This window comes from Thalassophryne amazonica, chromosome 9 (assembly GCF_902500255.1).
Source record: "Thalassophryne amazonica chromosome 9, fThaAma1.1, whole genome shotgun sequence".
NCBI classification, from domain to species: Eukaryota; Metazoa; Chordata; class Actinopteri; order Batrachoidiformes; family Batrachoididae; genus Thalassophryne; species Thalassophryne amazonica.
In genome coordinates this window covers 9,272,738-9,292,209 of record NC_047111.1, presented here as the reverse complement: position 1 = coordinate 9,292,209, position 19,472 = coordinate 9,272,738, and the positions used below count along the sequence as shown (strand labels likewise).

The window sequence follows — 19,472 nt, the reverse complement described above, 5'->3', positions numbered from 1 at the left end:
AATAAAAACACTTACAAAATAATCCTTATTATCTATTGCTGTTGATATTTTCTCTGTTAATTCCATAACTGCCATAGCTGTCGAATGTTTTGTTCTAAATCCATACTGAGCATTCTTTAAAATATGATGTTTCTCAATGAATTTATCCAACCTTGTCACAAAAACCTTTTCCATAATTTTATAAAACTGTGGAAGCAATGACACTGGCCTGTAATTTGAAACTTTATGTTTGTCTCCATTTTTATATAATGGGACTACCTTGGCAATTTTCATTTCTTCTGGAAAAATTCCTGTTGACAGAGACAGATTATAAATGTAAGTGAATGGTTCAATAGCAGTTTCTATTATACTTTTTACAGTCATCATGTCTAAATCTTCATAGTCAGTTGATCTTTTGGTTACACAGTTTTTTACAATATTCCTTATTTCATCTTTTTCCACATTGTCAAGGAAAATACTATTGACCGTATTTACAATAGTATTTAATTTATCTTCTACTATTAGTTTATTTCCCACCAGATTTGATCCCACCTTCGAAAAATAATTATTAAACTCATTTACAACTTATTTTATGTCATATATCTCTTTATTTTCCTTGACAAGGTAGTTTAGAAAAGTTGATTTCACTCCATCACTTTCCATCACCCTTTTTATAATTCCCCATGTTGCCCTCATATTATCTTTACTCTTATTCAATTGTTCACTATAATAATCATTTTTTTGTTTCCTAATTATTTTTTGTATCTGTATTCTGTTTCCTTTGTTTGCATTTTTAAAAATCACCTGTATAAATAGTTTTTCTTTACACAAGAGTTTGTTATTCCCTTGGTCAGCCATGGTTTATCTACTCTTTTCTTACTAGTTTTTATTAATTTACAATTTTTATTATATGATTTCATCAATATTTTCATAAATGAACTATATGCTACATTAACATCACCGACATGAACTTCTTCCCAATTTTGATTATTAAGGTCATAATTTAATGCCTCTAAGGCTTTTAATGACTTATCTCTTTTAAAGTTTATATCAGTTTTTTATGCCTATTTTTATATTTAAATATTGAAAAAACTGGTAAATGATCACTGAGATCTGTCATCAATATCCCATTCTTAATAATTTCATCTGTTCTATTTGTGAATATATTATCAATTACAGTTGCACTTTGTGATGTAATTCTGGTTGGTTTTGTTATCAAAGGGAATAAGCCCAAGCTATTCATTGAATTCACAAAATCACTTACTCTTTGGCAAGTGGAACTTTCCACATTAACATTAAAGTCTCCACACATAAAGAGTGTTTTATTTTCGATTTGATGGAATAATTCTATTATTTTATCTGTAAATTTCACAACACAAGAATCTGGTGCTCTGTATACACAACTGATTAGAATATTTTTAGATGTTTCCTGTACAATTTCCACTGTTAAAATTTCTATAACATCATCTATAATTGTCATTTCTTCTACAATTTTGCATGTCAGATCTGTTTTTATGTACAAAAGCAATGCCTCCGCCTTTTTTTCTCTTCTATTTACAAAATTTGAACATCAGCCATAAGGTCATTTTTAAGCCAAGATTCTGTGATTGCAACAATGCTAAATCTATTTTTAAACTGGTTTAAATAATCTTTTATTTTTGACATTTTACAGTACAAGCTTTGGATGTTTATATGTATAAGTGACAGAGTATCTACAGTGATTTTTTCACTATTTAACTGTTTTTCCATATAATACTCACAACCAATTGTAGTCAACTCAAATATGCTTTCATCAATATTAGTATCTGTCATATATTTTATCATCTGTTTCCATGTTTGATCTGATTTTTGTTGGTCATACTACCAACTACCAAAAGATCTTCATCTTCAATATTTCTAAGTGGTAAAGTATAATCCATATCCATACATGTCATTGGTCGTTTTCATTGTCTGTTAAAGCCATAAGGCCAAACATTTGTCCACAATTGTTTATCCATAATCTCCAGTCTTCGCACATTTCCACCAAAAAATGTAAACTCGTGATGTAAACAGCTGTGATCATTTCAGTTTTATTTATATTGTTCTAAGTCTTTGAGTTCGCTTATCATCACAACTTTTGCTTCTTCAGGTGTACCATTCAAACGGATCATTACTTTGCAATTTCTCGTCCACGTTGCTTGTATCTTGTTTTGTTTTCTCATAATGCGTGCATGCCTGGCAATTTCAGCATTCTTTCTTGTCAAGTGCTCATTTAAATACACACCTATCAAAGGTGTCCTCAGGAACTGCTGCAACCTTTTTACCACACGTTATGATTAATGGCAGGTGTTGCTGGAGAATTATCAGGAACCATTACGCATGGTCAAGAATAGTGTTCTGCATTGTTGTGCGCTGTTGCGCGCTATTGCGCGTAACAGCGCATCGTTAAGTTCTGTCACGTTGTGAACGAGGTCAATTGTCTCCACACACACACCCATATTCATCCAACTGAATTCAGATCGCTCCAGTTTTTCAGAAGAACTTTGTGACTGCATGTGTAGTTGGGCTCTGTGCCATGGAGTGGCACAGAGAGGAGGAGGAGGACAGAGCCAGATGTGTGGCTTCATGTGGGTCTCGTCTCAAACATCAGGCACATGCAGCAGGTGGAACACCTGCAGGAGCGTGCTGAAGAGCACTGAAATTAGACTTTTAGCCGACTTGTTGTCAGCAATCAATCTGAATCTGGTGCAGCAGGATTTAATTCTGCGCGCGCTTCTTCCTCCGCCGGACTGGAGGAGGTGCAGAGATTTCAGGCTCCACGTGAGTCTCGCTCCTCTGGTTCCTCTGGCTCAGAGTCGTTCTCCTGCTCATCAGTTACAACAGCAGGTGGAACACCTGCAGGAGTGTCCTGAGGAGCTTCAGCAGGAACTGTGGAATGACATTTAATTGTGCGCACGTGACAGAAAACTGATTTGTGGTGAAATGTGACGCCGCGTTACAAGTCGTGTCAAAACCACGACGAATGTTGTCACGTTCTATTAAGGATCACTACTCATCAAGACGGATCAATACGCTCAGTTGCGACCTCCACGACGTGAGACGAAATGAGGATGGTGTGTGACATTCGTGGAAGATTTTTTGACAGGCAAAAACATGCTCCACAAATATCAAAAATATCACGCACCAACACGCACTATTAAGAAACCTATTCAGATGCGTTAAGTCACATTAAGAATGTCAGGAATGTGTCACGAATGACAGAAAAATGACATTCGTAACGCGTCTTGGTTATGTGTAAACGCACCTTAAGTGTATCTACTCTGAATCTTATTTAACTACAGTTGTGTTGTGAATCACTAGCGGTTAGCATTTGCTAGTGGTTAGCATTCGCTAGCACTTAGCTTTTGCTAGCTAGGTTGACTCCCCCCCACCGTTACTTTTATAGCTGTTTATTTTTTAACTGTTTAATACTTCTGTTAGTTTTTCAGTGTAACTGTTGTGAATTTTAGGTCATTATTTTACTCCTGTGTAAACCTTAGGAGTGGCTAGGATTTTCGCTAGTGGTTAGCTTGCGTTAGCTAGTTCGACACCCCCCTCCCATTTCTTTAATACTTCTGTTAGTTTTTTACTGAAACTGTTGTGAATTTGAGCTCAGTACTTAGTCTTAGGAGTGGTTTACTCGTAGCAGGGTTTTTTTTTAATGTTTACTGTTCCTACAAGTCTAATACTTCTGCTACTTTTTCAGTGTAACTGCTGTGAATTTTAACTCATTTATTTATTTTGTGTGGCTCCTGTGTGAGCCATAGGAGTGGTTAGCTTATTCATTATTGTTAGCTCGTACTTGCTTGGCTATACTCTTGAATTTCGTAGTGCACAAAGTACACTACTTTACCAACTTTACACCCTCCAGAAATCCCGCGTGATGTTGGAAGATAGGGTGGCTCTCTTAGAGAGCCGTGTCCGTAAGTTAGAAGAGCTCCTTAGCTCAGTGGAGATAGATGTTACGGCACTCCAGATGAGGTTAGTGTTGTGCCAGCTAGCGTGCTGTTTTGAAACAAGGTTCGGTCAGATCGGCACACAGAAATGATCACACAGACTGCATTTTGCTAGAACAAACAGGCGTATGTTTATTCCCCACAAAAGCAGTTACATCAAACACAAGTGGTTGCAGCGCATAAAATATCTCTTTCTCTCTTACCGTGACGCCTTTAAGGTGGAGAGCCAACACCTTCGGCAGAGTGCGCTTGTCAACCGGCTGGGCGTTCGTACGCAACCCGCAGCAGACTCTATCGGAGCATGGCTCTGCCCCCTCTTTTCTAGTGTGTGCGCGAAGGGAGGGTGAGTGGCCATCTCAAACTCCCAGGCGCACATAATTCCTCTAATCAACAGGCATCTGAAAGTTATTTCCTCTTGCAAAAACATAATGACCCCAGCTCTTCACTCCCAGTTCAGAATGACCCCAGCATGCTTCACTCCCAGTCGTTAGTGGCTACAAAAACAATTCAGTGTAATAATAACAAGTACATCATTAGGGTTACTTTAAGACAGGGGCAAAACAACATAATCTTTTCTCCACACACGTGCCATTAGCATCAGCCTAGAAACGTCGGCTGTGGAGGATGGCTTTCGGACTGTGGCTAGGCGGAGGAAGCCCCATAGGGCTTGGTGCCATGTTGTGGTACCCAGGTCACACTTGCCACTGCGAACTGTGAATCGGTTCTCCCCCTTGGATTTGCCAGCTGTGAATTCTCTGAGCCCACAAGTGACTTTCACTCCTGTCTCCAGGCTGAAATGCCAGACTTTAGTGATAGGGGATTCTATCACCTGCAAAGTCAGGTTACAGATGCCAGCTGACATTAAATGTATTCCTGGGATCAGAGCTCCCGACATTGTATCTGATCTTAGGGTGTTGACACTGCAGTTCAAAAGACAGACTAAGCAACATGACATGAGATACAGTCACATAGGTATTCACATCGGCACCAATGATGTCAGGATGAAGCACTCAGAGGTCAGAAAAATGGAGATAGAGACGACTTGTGACCTTGTCAGAAAGATGTTTCAGCATTGAATAATAGTCTCTGGTCCCCTCCCCTCCCGGGGTAATAATGAGGCGTTTAGCAGGCAGACATCGTTAAATAGGTGGCTAGTGCAATTTTGCAGACAGCAAGGCTTTAGCTGTATTGACAACTGGCCGTCGTTCTCGAACCACTGTGGCTTGCTGATGCCTGACGGCCTCCACCCTACTGGGGAAGGTGCCACCATCTTGTCTGAGAACATAATTTTCAATTTCAATTTATTTTCATTTATAAAGTGCCAAATCACAACAGAGTTGACTCAAGGTGCTTCACACAAGTAAGGTCTAACCTTACTAACCCCCAGAGCAAGCACACAGGTGTCAGTGGTAAGGAAAAACTCCCTCTGATGAAGAAACTTCAAACAGACCAGACGCAAAGGGGTGACCCTCTGCTTGGGCCATGATACAGACACAAATTACAGAACAATTCACAAAATGAATATACAGGAAATGTTGCCGGTGCACAGGACAGGAGGGTGTTCAGCACAAATACCACACCCATCTCTGGATGGGGCTGCACCTTAAACACAGAGAAAAAACAGAATCAGGCATCAGAAAGACTAAATAATTTGCCAGCATTAAACAACAAGAGAAACAGGAGACATCAATCAATCAATCAACTTTTTTTTTATATAGCGCCAAATCACAACAAACAGTTGCCCCAAGGCGCTTTATATTGTAAGGCAAGGCCATACAATAATTATGAAAAACCCCAACGGTCAAAACGACCCCCTGTGAGCAAGCACTTGACTACAGTGGGAAGGAAAAACTCCCTTTTAACAGGAAGAAACCTCCAGCAGAACCAGGCTCAGGGAGGGGCAGTCTTCTGCTGAGACTGGTTGGGGCTGAGGGAAAGAACCAGGAAAAAGACATGCTGTGGAGGGGGGCAGAGATCGATCACTAATGATTAAATGCGGAGTGATGCATACAGAGCAAAAAGAGAAAGAAACAGTGCACCATGGGAACCCCCCCCACCCCACAGTCTACGTCTAAAGCAGCATAACCAAGGGATAGTCCAGGGTCACCTGATCCAGCCCTAACTATAAGCCTTAGCGAAAAGGAAAGTTTTAAGCCTAATCTTAAAAGGACATACTAAGGTTAAGGTGATCGCCGGCCACTAGCCCTAAGCTTCACTAAAAGACCCAGAATTTAGGTAAAATTGAGGCCGTGGCACACTCCGTTTACTAATAAAATGAATTAAAAGAGTAAAAATTGTAGAACTATACTATGCCAGTATGCTAGCCATATGAAATAAAAAGTAAGTGTGTCATTAGTCTGGACTTGAAAGTCTTCACAGAATCTGACTGTTTTATTGATGCAGGGAGATCATTCCACAGAACAGGGGCACGATAAGAGAAAGCTCTGTGACCCACAGACTTCTTATTCACCCTCGGGACACAATGTAGTCCTGAACGCTGAGAACGCAAAGCCCGGACAGGTACGTAAGGTTTAATTAGGTCAGCTAGTTAGGGAGGTGCCAGTTTGTGAACAATTTTATAGACTTGTAGCAGAACCTGAAAATCTGATCTCACTGGGACAGGAAGCCAGTGAAGAGACGCCAAAATGGGTGTAATGTGGTCGAACTTTCTGCTTTGTGTCAAAAATCTGGCAGCAGCATTTTGAACCAATTGTAGAGCCCTAATGCTAGACTGTGGTAAACCAGAAAATAGAACATTGCAGTAGTCCAATCGAGAAGAGACAAACGCATGGATCAGGGTCTCAGCATCAGCCATAGACAGGATAAGATGAATCTTCGCTATATTTCACAAGTGGAAGAAAACAGTCCTCGTAATATCTCTAATGTGGAGGTCAAAGGACAATGTAGGATCAAAACTTCCCCCAAGGTTCCTCACTTTGTCAGAGTGATGTAGAACACACGAGCCTAGGCTAAGCATTAACTGGTCAAATTGATGCCGATGTCTCACTGGACCAAGAACCATCATTTCAGTCTTATCAGAATTTAAAAGTAGGACGTTTCTAGACATCCAACTTCTCACTGATGTAAGGCATCTTCTAAGATTTTATGTGGATGAGATTACCAGCAGTTATCGGCATGTATAACTGAGTATCATCAGCATAGTAAGTAAGTAAGTAAGTAATGTTTATTTATATAGCGCCTTTCACAGACAACGAAAGTTACAAGGTGCTTCACAAAAGACACACACAGATAAAAATTCTGAGAATAAAATACAATGTACATCACAATAAAATAACATTAAGACACACACAGTGGTCATAAAACAGTCCTCTCACTACTAAGGTTTAACTGCCTGGAGAAACAGATGGGTTTTAAGTTTGCTCTTAATAACATCGACAAAGTCCAGCGAGCAAAGAGACAAAGGGAGATCATTCCAGAGCCTCGGCGCAACGGCCTGGAAAGAGCGATCTCCTCGGGTCTTAAAGTGGGTACAAGGGACCCTCAGAGGGTTCTGATCCACTGACCTCAGGCTCCGAGCGGGAGCATAGAGACACAACATGCCTCTAATATAGTGGGGAGCCTGACCATGCAAAGCTCTAAAAGTCAACACTAGGATTTTAAAATGGAAATGCAGCAACACTGGAAGCCAATGAAGGGACTTTAAAATAGGAGAAATATGAGTCCTGTTTGAGCGAGACAGCAGCCTTGCTGCAGAATTTTGGACCTGCTGCAGACCGGACAGCTCCTTTTTGTTCAGACAGGAAAACAAACTGTTGCAGTAGTCCAAACGAGAAGATACAAATGCATGAATAATCAACTCAAGATCATTTTTTGAAACAACTGATCTGAGTTTGGAAATCTTCCTCAACTGGTAGAAACAGTTTTTGGTTAGCTGCTTGGAATGATACTCAAATGACATTTCTTTATCAAAGATAACACCTAGGTTTCTCATGCTAGATTTTGCAGATGAGCTCAAAAGACCTAACTACTGTTTAATCCCTGTAGCATAGCAGTGAAAGGTAATCCCAAAACAACGTAATATGTACAGAAGGGGTGCTATATAAAGGAAGCAAAGCAGGGGGCCTAAGACGGACCCCTGTGGAACCCCAAATTTCATGTCACTAAGGTTAGAGGTAGTGTTACTGTACAAAACACAGTGAGAACGACTGGTCAAGTATGATGTCAACCATGCAAGGGCAATCCCAGTAATCCCAAAATGATTTTCCAGCCTATCAAGTAGAATATGATGATCTACGGTATCAAATGCAGCACTGAGATCTAACAGCACCAGAACTGTAGTGGTGTCTGATTTTGCAAGCAAAAAATCATTCACCACTTTAGTGAGAGCCGTCTCTGTGGAATGATATTTTCTATTTTCTAAAAGCAGACTGCAGTGGCTCAAAGAGATTATTCTCAGTAAGATAGTCCACGAGCTGACGTGAAACCACTTTTTCCAGAATTTTAGAGCAAGATGATAGATTTGATATTGGCTGATAGTTTTTCAATACACTAGGTTCAAGATTAGGTTTCTTAAGTAATGATTTATTCACTGCAGGTTTAAAACATTGAGGAACAGATCCAGAAGTTACAGAAAGATTAATAATTTCCAGCACAGTCGGCCCAAGAATGGGCCACAGGTCCTTAAACAGTTTTGTTGGTACAGGATCAAATAAACAGGTTGTGCTTTTTGTTGACGTTACAAGATTCGTCAGCACACCTAGTGAGATACTATCAAATTCTGTAAATCTAGGTAATACCTCAGTAATGGCGCCCACCTCAATAGCAGGGTGTAGTGGCTGGGTTAAGGCATGCTGGGATATGTTTAACTTAATGTCTTCTATTTTCACCTCAAAGTAATCCAGCAAATCTTGTGCTGTAAAAGGAGAGCGAACTACAGGTGGCTATCCATGAATAAGTGTTGCCACGGTGTTGAACAAGAACTTTGAGTTATACTTGTTTTTGTTGATCAAATCAGAGTAATGGGTCCATTTTGTAGCCAGCAATGCATGCTTATAGTCTAAAATAGCATCACACTACGCAAGGTGGAATACTTCTAATTTTGAACCACTCCATTTCTGTTCTAGACCTCCGGCTTTATGCTTTAGGTGACGCAAGTAGTCATTGAACCAAAGTCACTGTGTTTTCTGGTGGTGTGGTTTTAATAAAGGTGGCGCAATCATGTCAAGTGTACTTTTTGAGCACTGAGTTTAAACTATCCACAAGACTGTCTACTGATTGGGTATTTGCCAAATGTGAAGCTAAGACATCAGGCAGTCTATCTTAGAGTTCAGTCTTAGTTGAGGAGTTGATGCATCACCATAGTGATATATAAGGTTGTTGTTCCACTAAACACGGCAGCAAAACTGTAAACTTAATAAGTGAATGAACAGAGACCACTGATGTAAGAGGCATGATGTCAATATTCGTGACAACAATACCACGTGTGAGAACAAAATCCAGGGTATTTCCACTAATGTGCATCGAGTCCTGAATGCATTGCCAAAATCCTAATGCATCCACAATTTCCATAAATGATTTGCAGAGGGGATCAGAAGGTTTATTTATATGAACATTAAACTCACCAATGATCAGAATGTTATCTGCACTAGTTGACAAGTTAGAGATGAACGCACCAAATTCATTAAATAATTCAGAATATGGGCCAGGAGGCCTATATACAGTGACAAAGTAATAAGGCTGATTTTCATACTACTGACCTTGGCAATGCCTAATATCCTGAGCACAGTGGAGAATCAGATGCTCAAACGAGTTATATTTGTGATCTCCTGCTGCTAATAAGCTAAACCTAGATTTATAAATAAGAGCAACACCCCCGCCTTGCTTTGCATCATGTGGGACGTGACTAAATGAATATGCTGGTGGGCAGGCCTCATTTAAGGGGAGGACAGCTGTAGGTTTAAGCCAGGTTTCACATAACCCAATCATATCTAAGTGATGATCAATAATTAGGTCATTAATCAACAATGATTTTGAGGATAGTGATCTTATGTTAATGAGACCCAGACAAAGGACCTCAGTGGGGTTAACAGTTGAACGTTTGGGTTTAGGGGTGGTTCCAGAGTAGCATATATAAGATGCCTTGAAGTAGGTTTAGGTTTGAGACATCCCACGCGCGTTGTAGGTAGCAGACACAAAATCTTTGATATTGCTGGAACAACCATTTGGCCATCGTCAATTTCATCAAATCAAATCAAATCAATTTTATTTATATAGCGCCAAATCACAACAAACAGTCACCCCAAGGCACTTTATATTGTAAGGCAAAAGCCATACAATAATTACAGAAAACCCCAATGGTCAAAACGACCCCCTATGAGCAAGCACTCGGCAACAGTGGGAAGGAAAGGAAAAAGGAAAATCATCATCCAGTGTCGTGATGGGTATTAAGTTTGCAAAGCATATCCCTCTATGATTTTTATGGAAACGTCTACGGAAGCAGGCTACAGTCTCAACTTGTTGAATTTCCCTCCCTGGCAGATAAACTGCACTATCACCATAGTGGATTTTCTGCAGTAATTTCCTCACTAAGCTAATGGATTCCACACCTGCATTTGTCATAAGCCTTGCAGGGTCTCGAATCACCTGCTCTGTGGCCTGCTGTAAATTCCTCATGTTACCCTCCCTGTAGAGCTCTGTCTATGTTCGCAGACAAGATGATGGCGCCTTCCCCAGTAGGGTGGAGGCCGTCTGGCATCAGCAAGCCACAGCGGCCCCAGAATGAAGGCCAGTTATCAATAAAGCTAAGGCCTTGCTGTCTACAAAATTGCTCCAGCCACCTATTTAATGATGTCAGCCTGCTAAACACCTCATCAGTACCCCAGGAGGGGAAGGGACCACAGAATATTTATCTATCAAATCAAATCAATTTTATTTATATAGTGCCAAATCACAACAAACAGTTGCCCCAAGGCGCTTTATATTGTAAGGCAAAGCCATACAATAATTACGGAAAAACCCAACGGTCAAAACGACCCCCTGTGAGCAAGCACTTGGCGACAGTGGGAAGGAAAAACTCCCCTTTAACAGGAAGAAGCCTCCAGCAGAACCAGGCTCAGGGAGGGGCAGTCTTCTGCTGGGACTGGTTGGGGCTGAGGGAGAGAACCAGGAAAAAGACATGCTGTGGAGGGGAGCAGAGATCAATCACTAATGATTAAATGCAGAGTGGTGCATACAGAGCAAAAAGAGAAAGAAACACTCAGTGCATCATGCGAACCCCCCAGCAGTCTAAGTCTATAGCAGCATAACTAAGGGATGGTTCAGGGTCACCTGATCCAGCCCTAACTATAAGCTTTAGCAAAAAGGAAAGTTTTAAGCCTAATCTTAAAAGTAGAGAGGGTGTCTGTCTCCCTGATCCGAATTGGGAGCTGGTTCCAGAGGAGAGGAGCCTGAAAGCTGAAGGCTCTGCCTCCCATTCTACTCTTAAAAACCCTAGGAACTACAAGTAAGCCTGCAGTCTGAGAGCGAAGCGCTCTATTGGGGTGATATGATACAATGAGGTCCCTAAGATAAGATGGGACCTGATTATTCAAAACCTTATAAGTAAGAAGAAGAAATTTAAATTCTATTCTAGAATTAACAGGAAGCCAATGAAGAGAGGCCAATATGGGTGAAATATGCTCTCTCCTTCTAGTCCCCGTCAGTACTCTAGCTGCAGCATTTTGAATTAACTGAAGGCTTTTCAGGGAACTTTTAGGACAACCTGATAATAATGAATTACAATAGTCCAGCCTAGAGGAAATAAATGCATGAATTAGTTTTTCAGCATCACTCAGACAAGACCTTTCTAATTTTAGAGATATTGCGCAAATGCAAAAAAGCAGTCCTACATATTTGTTTAATATGCGCATTCAATATCCTGATCAAAAATGACTCCAAGATTTCTCACAGTATTACTAGAGGTCAGGGTAATGCCATCCAGAGTAAGGATCTGGTTAGACACCATGTTTCTAAGATTTGTGGGGCCAAGTACAATAACTTCAGTTTTATCTGAGTTTAAAAGCAGGAAATTAGAGGTCATCCATGTCTTTATGTCTGTAAGACAATCCTGCAGTTTAGCTAATTGGTGTGTGTCCTCGGGCTTCATGGATAGATAAAGCTGGGTATCATCTGCGTAGCAATGAAAATTTAAGCAATGCTGTCTAATAATACTGCCTAAGGGAAGCATGTATAAAGTGAATAAAATTGGTCCTAGCACAGAACCTTGTGGAACTCCATAATTAAATTTAGTCTGTGAAGAAGATTCCCCATTTACATGAACAAATTGTAATCTATTAGATAAATATGATTCAAACCACCGCAGCGCAGTGCCTTTAATACCTATGGCATGCTCTAATCTCTTTAATAAAATTTTATGGTCAACAGTATCAAAAGCAGCACTGAGGTCTAACAGAACAAGCACAGAGATGAGTCCACTGTCTGAGGCCATAAGAAGATCATTTGTAACCTTCACTAATGCTGTTTCTGTACTATGATGAATTCTAAACCCTGACTGAAACTTTTAAAATAGACCATTCCTCTGCAGATGATCAGTTGGCTGTTTTACAACTACCTTTTCAAGAATTTTTGAGAGAAAAGGAAGGTTGGAGATTGGCCTATAATTAGCTAAGATAGCTGGGTCAAGTGATGGCTTTTTAAGTAATGGTTTAATTACTGCCACCTTAAAAGCCTGTGGTACATAGCCAACTAATAAAGATAGATTGATCATATTTAAGATCGAAGCATTAATTAATGGTAGGGCTTCCTTGAGCAGCCTGGTAGGAATGGGGTCTAATAGACATGTTGATGGTTTGGATGAAGTAACTAATGAAAATAACTCAGACAGAACAATTGGAGAGAAAGAGTCTAACCAAATACCGGCATCACTGAAAGCAACCAAAGAGAACGATATGTCTTTGGGATGGTTATGAGTAATTTTTTCTCTAATAGTTAAAATTTTATTAGCAAAGAAAGTCATGAAGTCATTACTAGTTAAAGTTAAAGGAATACTCGGCTCAATAGAGCTCTGACTCTTTGTCAGCCTGGCTACAGTGCTGAAAAGAAACCTGGGGTTGTTCTTATTTTCTTCAATTAGTGATGAGTAGTAAGATGTCCTAGCGGAGGGCTTTTTTTTATAGAGCAACAGACTATTTTTCCAGGCTAAGTGAAGATCTTCTAAATTAGTGAGACGCCATTTCCTCTCCAACTTACGGGTTATCTGCTTTAAGCTGCGAGTTTGTGAGTTATACCACGGAGTCAGGCACTTCTGATTTAAGGCTCTCTTTTTCAGAGGAGCTACAGCATCCAAAGTTGTCCTCAATGAGGATATCAAACTATTGACGAGATAATCTATCTCACTCACAGAGTTTAGGTAGCTACTCTGCCCTGTGTTGGTATATGGCATTGGAGAACATAAAGAAGGAATCATATCCTTAAACCTAGTTACAGCGCTTTCTGAAAGACTTCTAGTGTAATGAAACTTATTCCCCACTGCTGGGTAGTCCATCAGAGTAAATGTAAATGTTATTAAGAAATGATCAGACAGAAGGGGGTTTTCAGGGAATACTGTTAAGTCTTCAATTTCCATACCATAAATCAGAACAAGATCTAAGGTATGATTAAAGTGGTGGGTGGTCTCATTTACATTTTGAGTGGCATGAAATCTGGGGTTCCACAGAGGTCCATCTTAAGACCCCTGCTTTTGAAATAGCACCCCTTGGGCATATTTTGCGGCGCTTTGGGATTATCTTTTACTGCAATGCTGATGATACTCAGTTATACATGCTGATAATTGCTGGTAATCTCATCCACATAAAATCCTTAGAAGATTGCCTTGCATCAGTGAGAAGCTGGATGTCTAGAAACTTCCTACTTTTAAACTCTGATAAGACTGAAATGATGGTTCTTGGTCCATTGAGACATTGGCATCAATTTGACCAGTTGACACTCAGCCTGGGCTTGTGTGTCATACATCACTCTGACAAAGTGAGGAACCTTGGTGTAATTTTTGATGCTACATTGTCCTTTGACCTCTACATTAGAAATATTACGAGGACTGCTTTCTTCCACCTGTGAAATATAGCGAAGATTTGTCCCATCCCTTCCTGCATTTGTCTCTCCTTAATTGGACTACTGCAATGTTCTATTTTCTGGTTTACCACAGTCCAGCATTAGGGCTCTCCAATTGGTTCAAAATGCTGCAGCCAGACTTCTGACATGAAGCAGAAAGTTTGACGACATTACACCCATTTTGGCATCTCTTCACTGGCTTCCTAGTCTATAAAATTGTTCACGGACTGGCACCTCCCTACCTCGCTGACTTAATTAAACCTTATGTACCGGCCCAGGCTCTGCGTTCTCAGGGTGCAGGACTCCTTTGTGTCCCTAGGGTGAATAAGAAGTCTGCAGGTCACAGAGCTTTCTCTTATCATGCCCCTGTTCTGTGGAATGATCTCCCTGCATCAATAAAACAGGCAGATTCTGTGGAGACTTTCAAGTCCAGACTTAAGACGCACTTATTTTCCCTTTCGTATGGCATGCATACTGGCATATTATAGTTTTATGCTTTTTACTCTTTTCATTCATTTTATTAGTAATTGGAGCGTGCCTCAACTTTACCTAAATTCTGGGTCTTTTAGTGAAGCTTAGGGCTAGTGGCCAGTGACCACCTTAGTATTTCTTCTGTTTTTCTTGTTTAATGCTGACAAATTATACTGTATTTCTTGTCTTTCTGATGCCTGATTCTGTTTTTTTTTTTTCTCTCTCTCTCTCTGTTTAAGGTGCAGCTCCATCCAGAGATGGGTGTGGTATTTGTTCTGGCGACCCTCCTGTCCTGTGCACCAACAGCATTTCCTGTATATTCGTTTGGTGAATTGTTCTGTAATTTATGTCTGTATCATGGCCCAAGCAGAGGGTCACACCTTTGAGTCTGGTCTGCTTGAGGTTTCTTCTTCAGGGGGAGTTTTTTCTTACCACTGTTGCTCTGGGGGTTAGTAAGGTTAGACCGTACTTGTGTGAAACTCCTTGAGGCAACTCTTGTGATTTGGCGCTATATAAATGAAAATAAATTGAAATTGATGTTGAAATTTATAAATATATCTCCAGGGTGCAGGAAAGGATGTCACAGATGCAGATGAATGGCTGATGTTTTTTGTTAAATTAAAATTGAGACAATAAAGAGACCGTCCAGCAGGGCGGATGTTACCTGGTAGTGAGACAGGTTCTCGTGGCTGTGATTGGCTGGTAGCTTGCAGTGGTGGGCGGGGATTCCTGAGACAAAGTTGTTGAGAAGATTCTGGAAGGCCATCACCACACCAGAAAGCGTCGTAAGAATCACCAGAATCCATTGGTACCGCCCGAAGCCTCCCAGCTGACCCACATGAAATGCATCATGGGTAGAATGAAAGGAGCAGATTATTTTAAAGCAGAACATGCAACAGAATCTTAGCTAATGTTTTACGACATGTCTATCAGTGTGATTACACATTACAACAGCGCCATTATGTGAAGATTTATTTATTGTGAATTGTTTGTAGCATTTAGCTGGCAGGAGTATGTTTGCATGCTAAACTAATGGTAAAGCCCCTTTCATACTGGGCTTGCATACAGTTGCGTTGTGATGTGTGTGGAGTATGCTGGAAAATTGTACGCATTTGGCGTAGTCCCTGTGCAGGCTGGTGTGTGATGGCTTATGGTCACATTCCCAGTCTTGCTTACAGTTGCTTACTGTGTGCTTACTGCCACGTATGTAGCCTTCGTCGCTATTTTTCTGCCTCTCACAGTCCACTCCTGCCTACTTTTGTTTTGGGGGGGGGGGGGGGGGGTGGCATTGTGGAAACGCGCTCTGTTCTCAAAATGTTACATCAATTCAATCAATCAATTTTATTTATATAGCGCCAAATCACAACAAACAGTTGCCCCAAGGACTATGTTCTATATCTTAATGAGGAGCTGGACTATGTTCTACATCTTAATCAAATCAAATCAAATCAATTTTATTTATATAGCACCAAATAACAACAAACAGTTGTCCCAAGGCGCTTTATATTGTAAGGCAAAGCCATACAATAATTACGGAAAAACCCCAACGGTCAAAACGACCCCCTGTGAGCAAGCACGTCGCGACAGTGGGAAGGAAAAACTCCCTTTTAACAGGAAGAAACCTCCAGCAGAACCATGATCAGGGAGGGGCAGTCTTCTGCTGGGACTGGTTGGGGCTGAGGGAGAGAACCAGGAAAAAGACATGCTGTGGAAGAGAGCAGAGATCAATCACTAATGATTAAATGCAGAGTGGTGCATACAGAGCAAAAAGAGAAAGAAACACTCAGTGCATCATGGGAACCCCCCAGCAGTCTAAGTCTATAGCAGCATAACTAAGGGATGGTTCAGGGTCACCTGATCCAGCCCTAACTATAAGCTTTAGCAAAAAGGAAAGTTTTAAGCCTAATCTTAAAAGTAGAGAGGGTGTCTGTCTCCCTGATCCGAATTGGGAGCTGGTTCCACAGGAGAGGAGCCTGAAAGCTGAAGGCTCTGCCTCCCATTCTACTCTTACTGTTGTGTGGGCCGCTGAAGAGGAGGTACTGCTGGCCCACCACCACCAGAGGGCACCCTGCCTGGAGTGTGGGCTCCAGGCACCAGAGGGCGCTGCCGCCTCACAGGAGCAGCCGGGGTGACAGCTGACACTCATCACCTGTGACAGCTGTCACCACTCATCTGATCTGCATCGGTATATCAGCAAGACGTCATCTCCACCTCTTTGCCGAGATATCGTTCTACCTGAAAGGTAATATCCTCAGCCTGACTGCTTGATAGAAAGCCCTTTTTGTGATTTTTGTGAGTGATAACAGACTTTTTCTCCAACGAGAGGTGGAGGTAGCTTCCCTGCCGTGCAGATTGCTGGGTGCAGATGCACCCACGTTTAATTGTGTTTTTGTTCCTCGCCAGCAGTACCAGCTCCGACACGCGGAGGCAGTGGCCACCTGGGAGTTCGGGACTTGGCGGCTCCAGTATTCCCGGGGTCTGGTGGCGGAGGAAATCGTGTGGTTCCGGTTCTGCTTTGGACAGGCGTCTCCTATCTTCGAGCCTGCCCACACGACACCTTGTAATTTGACCTCTGATCTATTGTGTAATCTGTTGTGTTTGTTGTGCACGTTCGCAACAGTAAAGTGTTGTTATTTGACCTATTCCATTGTCCGTTCATTTGCGCCCCCTGTTGTGGGTCCGTGTACTTACACTTTCCCAACAGGATATCTCGGCCAACGTCATGGATCCCGAGGGGCGTCAACCGGCTGTTGAACGGCCAATGGAAGAACAGGGTGCACAGGCGCCCGCAGGAGGAATGATCGGTGAGTTGCAGCGGATCCTCACCGTTTTCACGGCTCGGTTGAATTTAATGACCGAGCAGAACGTCCTCCTTAACCGCAGGGTGGAGGCTCTCGCCGCGCAGGTGGAGGCGCGCCCTCAGGGCGCTGCTGCGGCTCTCCCTCCTGTCGACCCTGTGCGTAACAGTGACGTTCCACTGGTCGTTCAACGACCCCTCCCACCTTCCCTGGAAGCATACATAAGCCCTCCAGAGCCGTACGGAGGTTGTGTGGAGACGTGCGCGGACTTCCTTATGCAGTGTTCGCTCGCCTTCGCACAACGTCCTGTCATGTACGCGACTGATTCTAGCAAGATAGCTTATGTAATTAATCTGCTTCGCGGCAAGGCACGCGCTTGGGCTACAGTGCTTTGGGAGCAAAATTCACAGCTTCTTCTGACATATGATGGGTTTGTGAGGGAGTTCAGAACAGTGTTCGATCACCCAAATAGAGGAGAGACCGCTTCAGCCGTGCTGCTGTCAATGAGACAGGGGCGCCGGAGCGCAGCTGCTTATGCAGTCGACTTCCGCATCGCGGCTGCGAGGTCCGGCTGGAATAACACTGCCCTCCGCGCCGCCTTCGTAAACGGACTGTCGTTGGTCCTAAAGGAGCTCCTGGTGGCTAAGGACGAACCGCGGGATTTAGACGGGCTTATTGATCTCGTTATACGATTAGACAATCGGTTAGAGGAACGCCGTCGGGAGTGAGGCGAAGGACGTGACCGGATACGCGCCGCCCCTCTCCCTTCCGGGTTCGAAAAGGGGCCGCCCTCCCCACGCTCCACAGCCGCAGCGCTTTGTGGGGCAACAGCTCCCCCTGTTGACGTTGTTAGGGAGACGCACAGGGCCAAAATGGGAAGGCTGATCCGTGGAGAGTGTTTTCTCTGCAGGTCAACAGAGCACACACAGAGAGACTGCCCCAAACGGCCAAAACGTCAACACTCGCCCTTAGAGACTGGGCTAAGGGGGGGTCAAGACATTCAAGTGAGACACACACAAATTGCCACACGACTCCCAGTCACAATCCTGAGCGGGGATTTAACCCTTCAAGCCCGAGCACTGGTGGACACGGGGTCAGAAGGGAATCTGCTAGACAGCAGATGGGCAAAGGAGGTAGGGCTCCCTCTGGTGGCGCTTCCTATGCCATTGCAGGTGCGGGCACTAGATGGCACCCTCCTCCCTTTACTCACACACAAGACACCACCAGTAACTCTGGTGGTGTCTGGAAACCACCGGGAGGAGATTGAGTTTTTTGTAACTCCTGCCACCTCCCGCGTGATTTTGGGCATCCCATGGATGTTAAAGCACAATCCCCGGATCGATTGGCCGTCTGGGGTGGTGGTTCAGTGGAGCGAAACCTGCCATCGGGTGTGTTTAGGATCCTCGGTTCCTCCCGGTTCCCAGGCTAAGGAGGAGGTCAAAGTCCCGCCCAATCTGACGGCAGTGCCAGTTGAGTACCACGATCTTGCTGACGTCTTCAGCAAGGATCTGGCACTCACCCTTCCCCCGCACCGTCCGTACGATTGTGCCATTGATTTGGTTCCAGGCGCTGAGTTCCCGTCCAGCAGGCTGTACAACCTCTCACGACCTGAGCGCGAATCAATGGAGACCTACATCCGGGACTCATTAGCTGCCGGGCTGATCCGGAACTCCACCTCCCAGATGGGGGCAGGTTTCTTTTTTGTGGGCAAGAAAGATGGCGGACTTCGTCCATGTATTGATTACAGGGGGCTGAATGAGATTACGGTTCGCAACCGATACCCGTTGCCATCATTAGATTCCGTGTTCACCCCCCTGCATGGAGCCAAAATCTTTACTAAACTGGATCTTAGAAATGCGTATCACCTGGTTCGGATCCGGAAGGGAGACGAATGGAAGACAGCATTCAACACCCCATTAGGTCACTTTGAGTACCTGGTCATGCCGTTCGGCCTCACAAATGCCCCCGCGACGTTCCAAGCATTAGTTAATGATGTCTTGCGGGATTTCCTGCACCGATTCGTCTTCGTATATCAATCAATCAATCAATCAATTTTTTTATATAGCGCCAAATCACAACAAACAGTTGCCCCAAGGCGCTTTATATTGTAAGGCAAGGCCATACAATAATTATGTAAAACCCCAACGGTCAAAACGACCCCCTGTGAGCAAGCACTTGGCTACAG

The 19,472-nt window shown here is 42.9% G+C and overlaps 1 protein-coding gene across 1 annotated transcript in view; it reads right to left on the bottom strand.

Annotated features, from left to right (window-relative positions):
* Positions 1 to 19,472, bottom strand: part of oatx (organic anion transporter X) — a 144,364-nt gene that overhangs the window by 105,111 nt on the left and 19,781 nt on the right. The window contains exon 2 of the mRNA XM_034177548.1: positions 15,154 to 15,318. Coding sequence (XP_034033439.1) covers positions 15,154 to 15,318 — 165 coding nt within the window. The remainder of the gene's footprint in view (positions 1 to 15,153; positions 15,319 to 19,472) is intronic.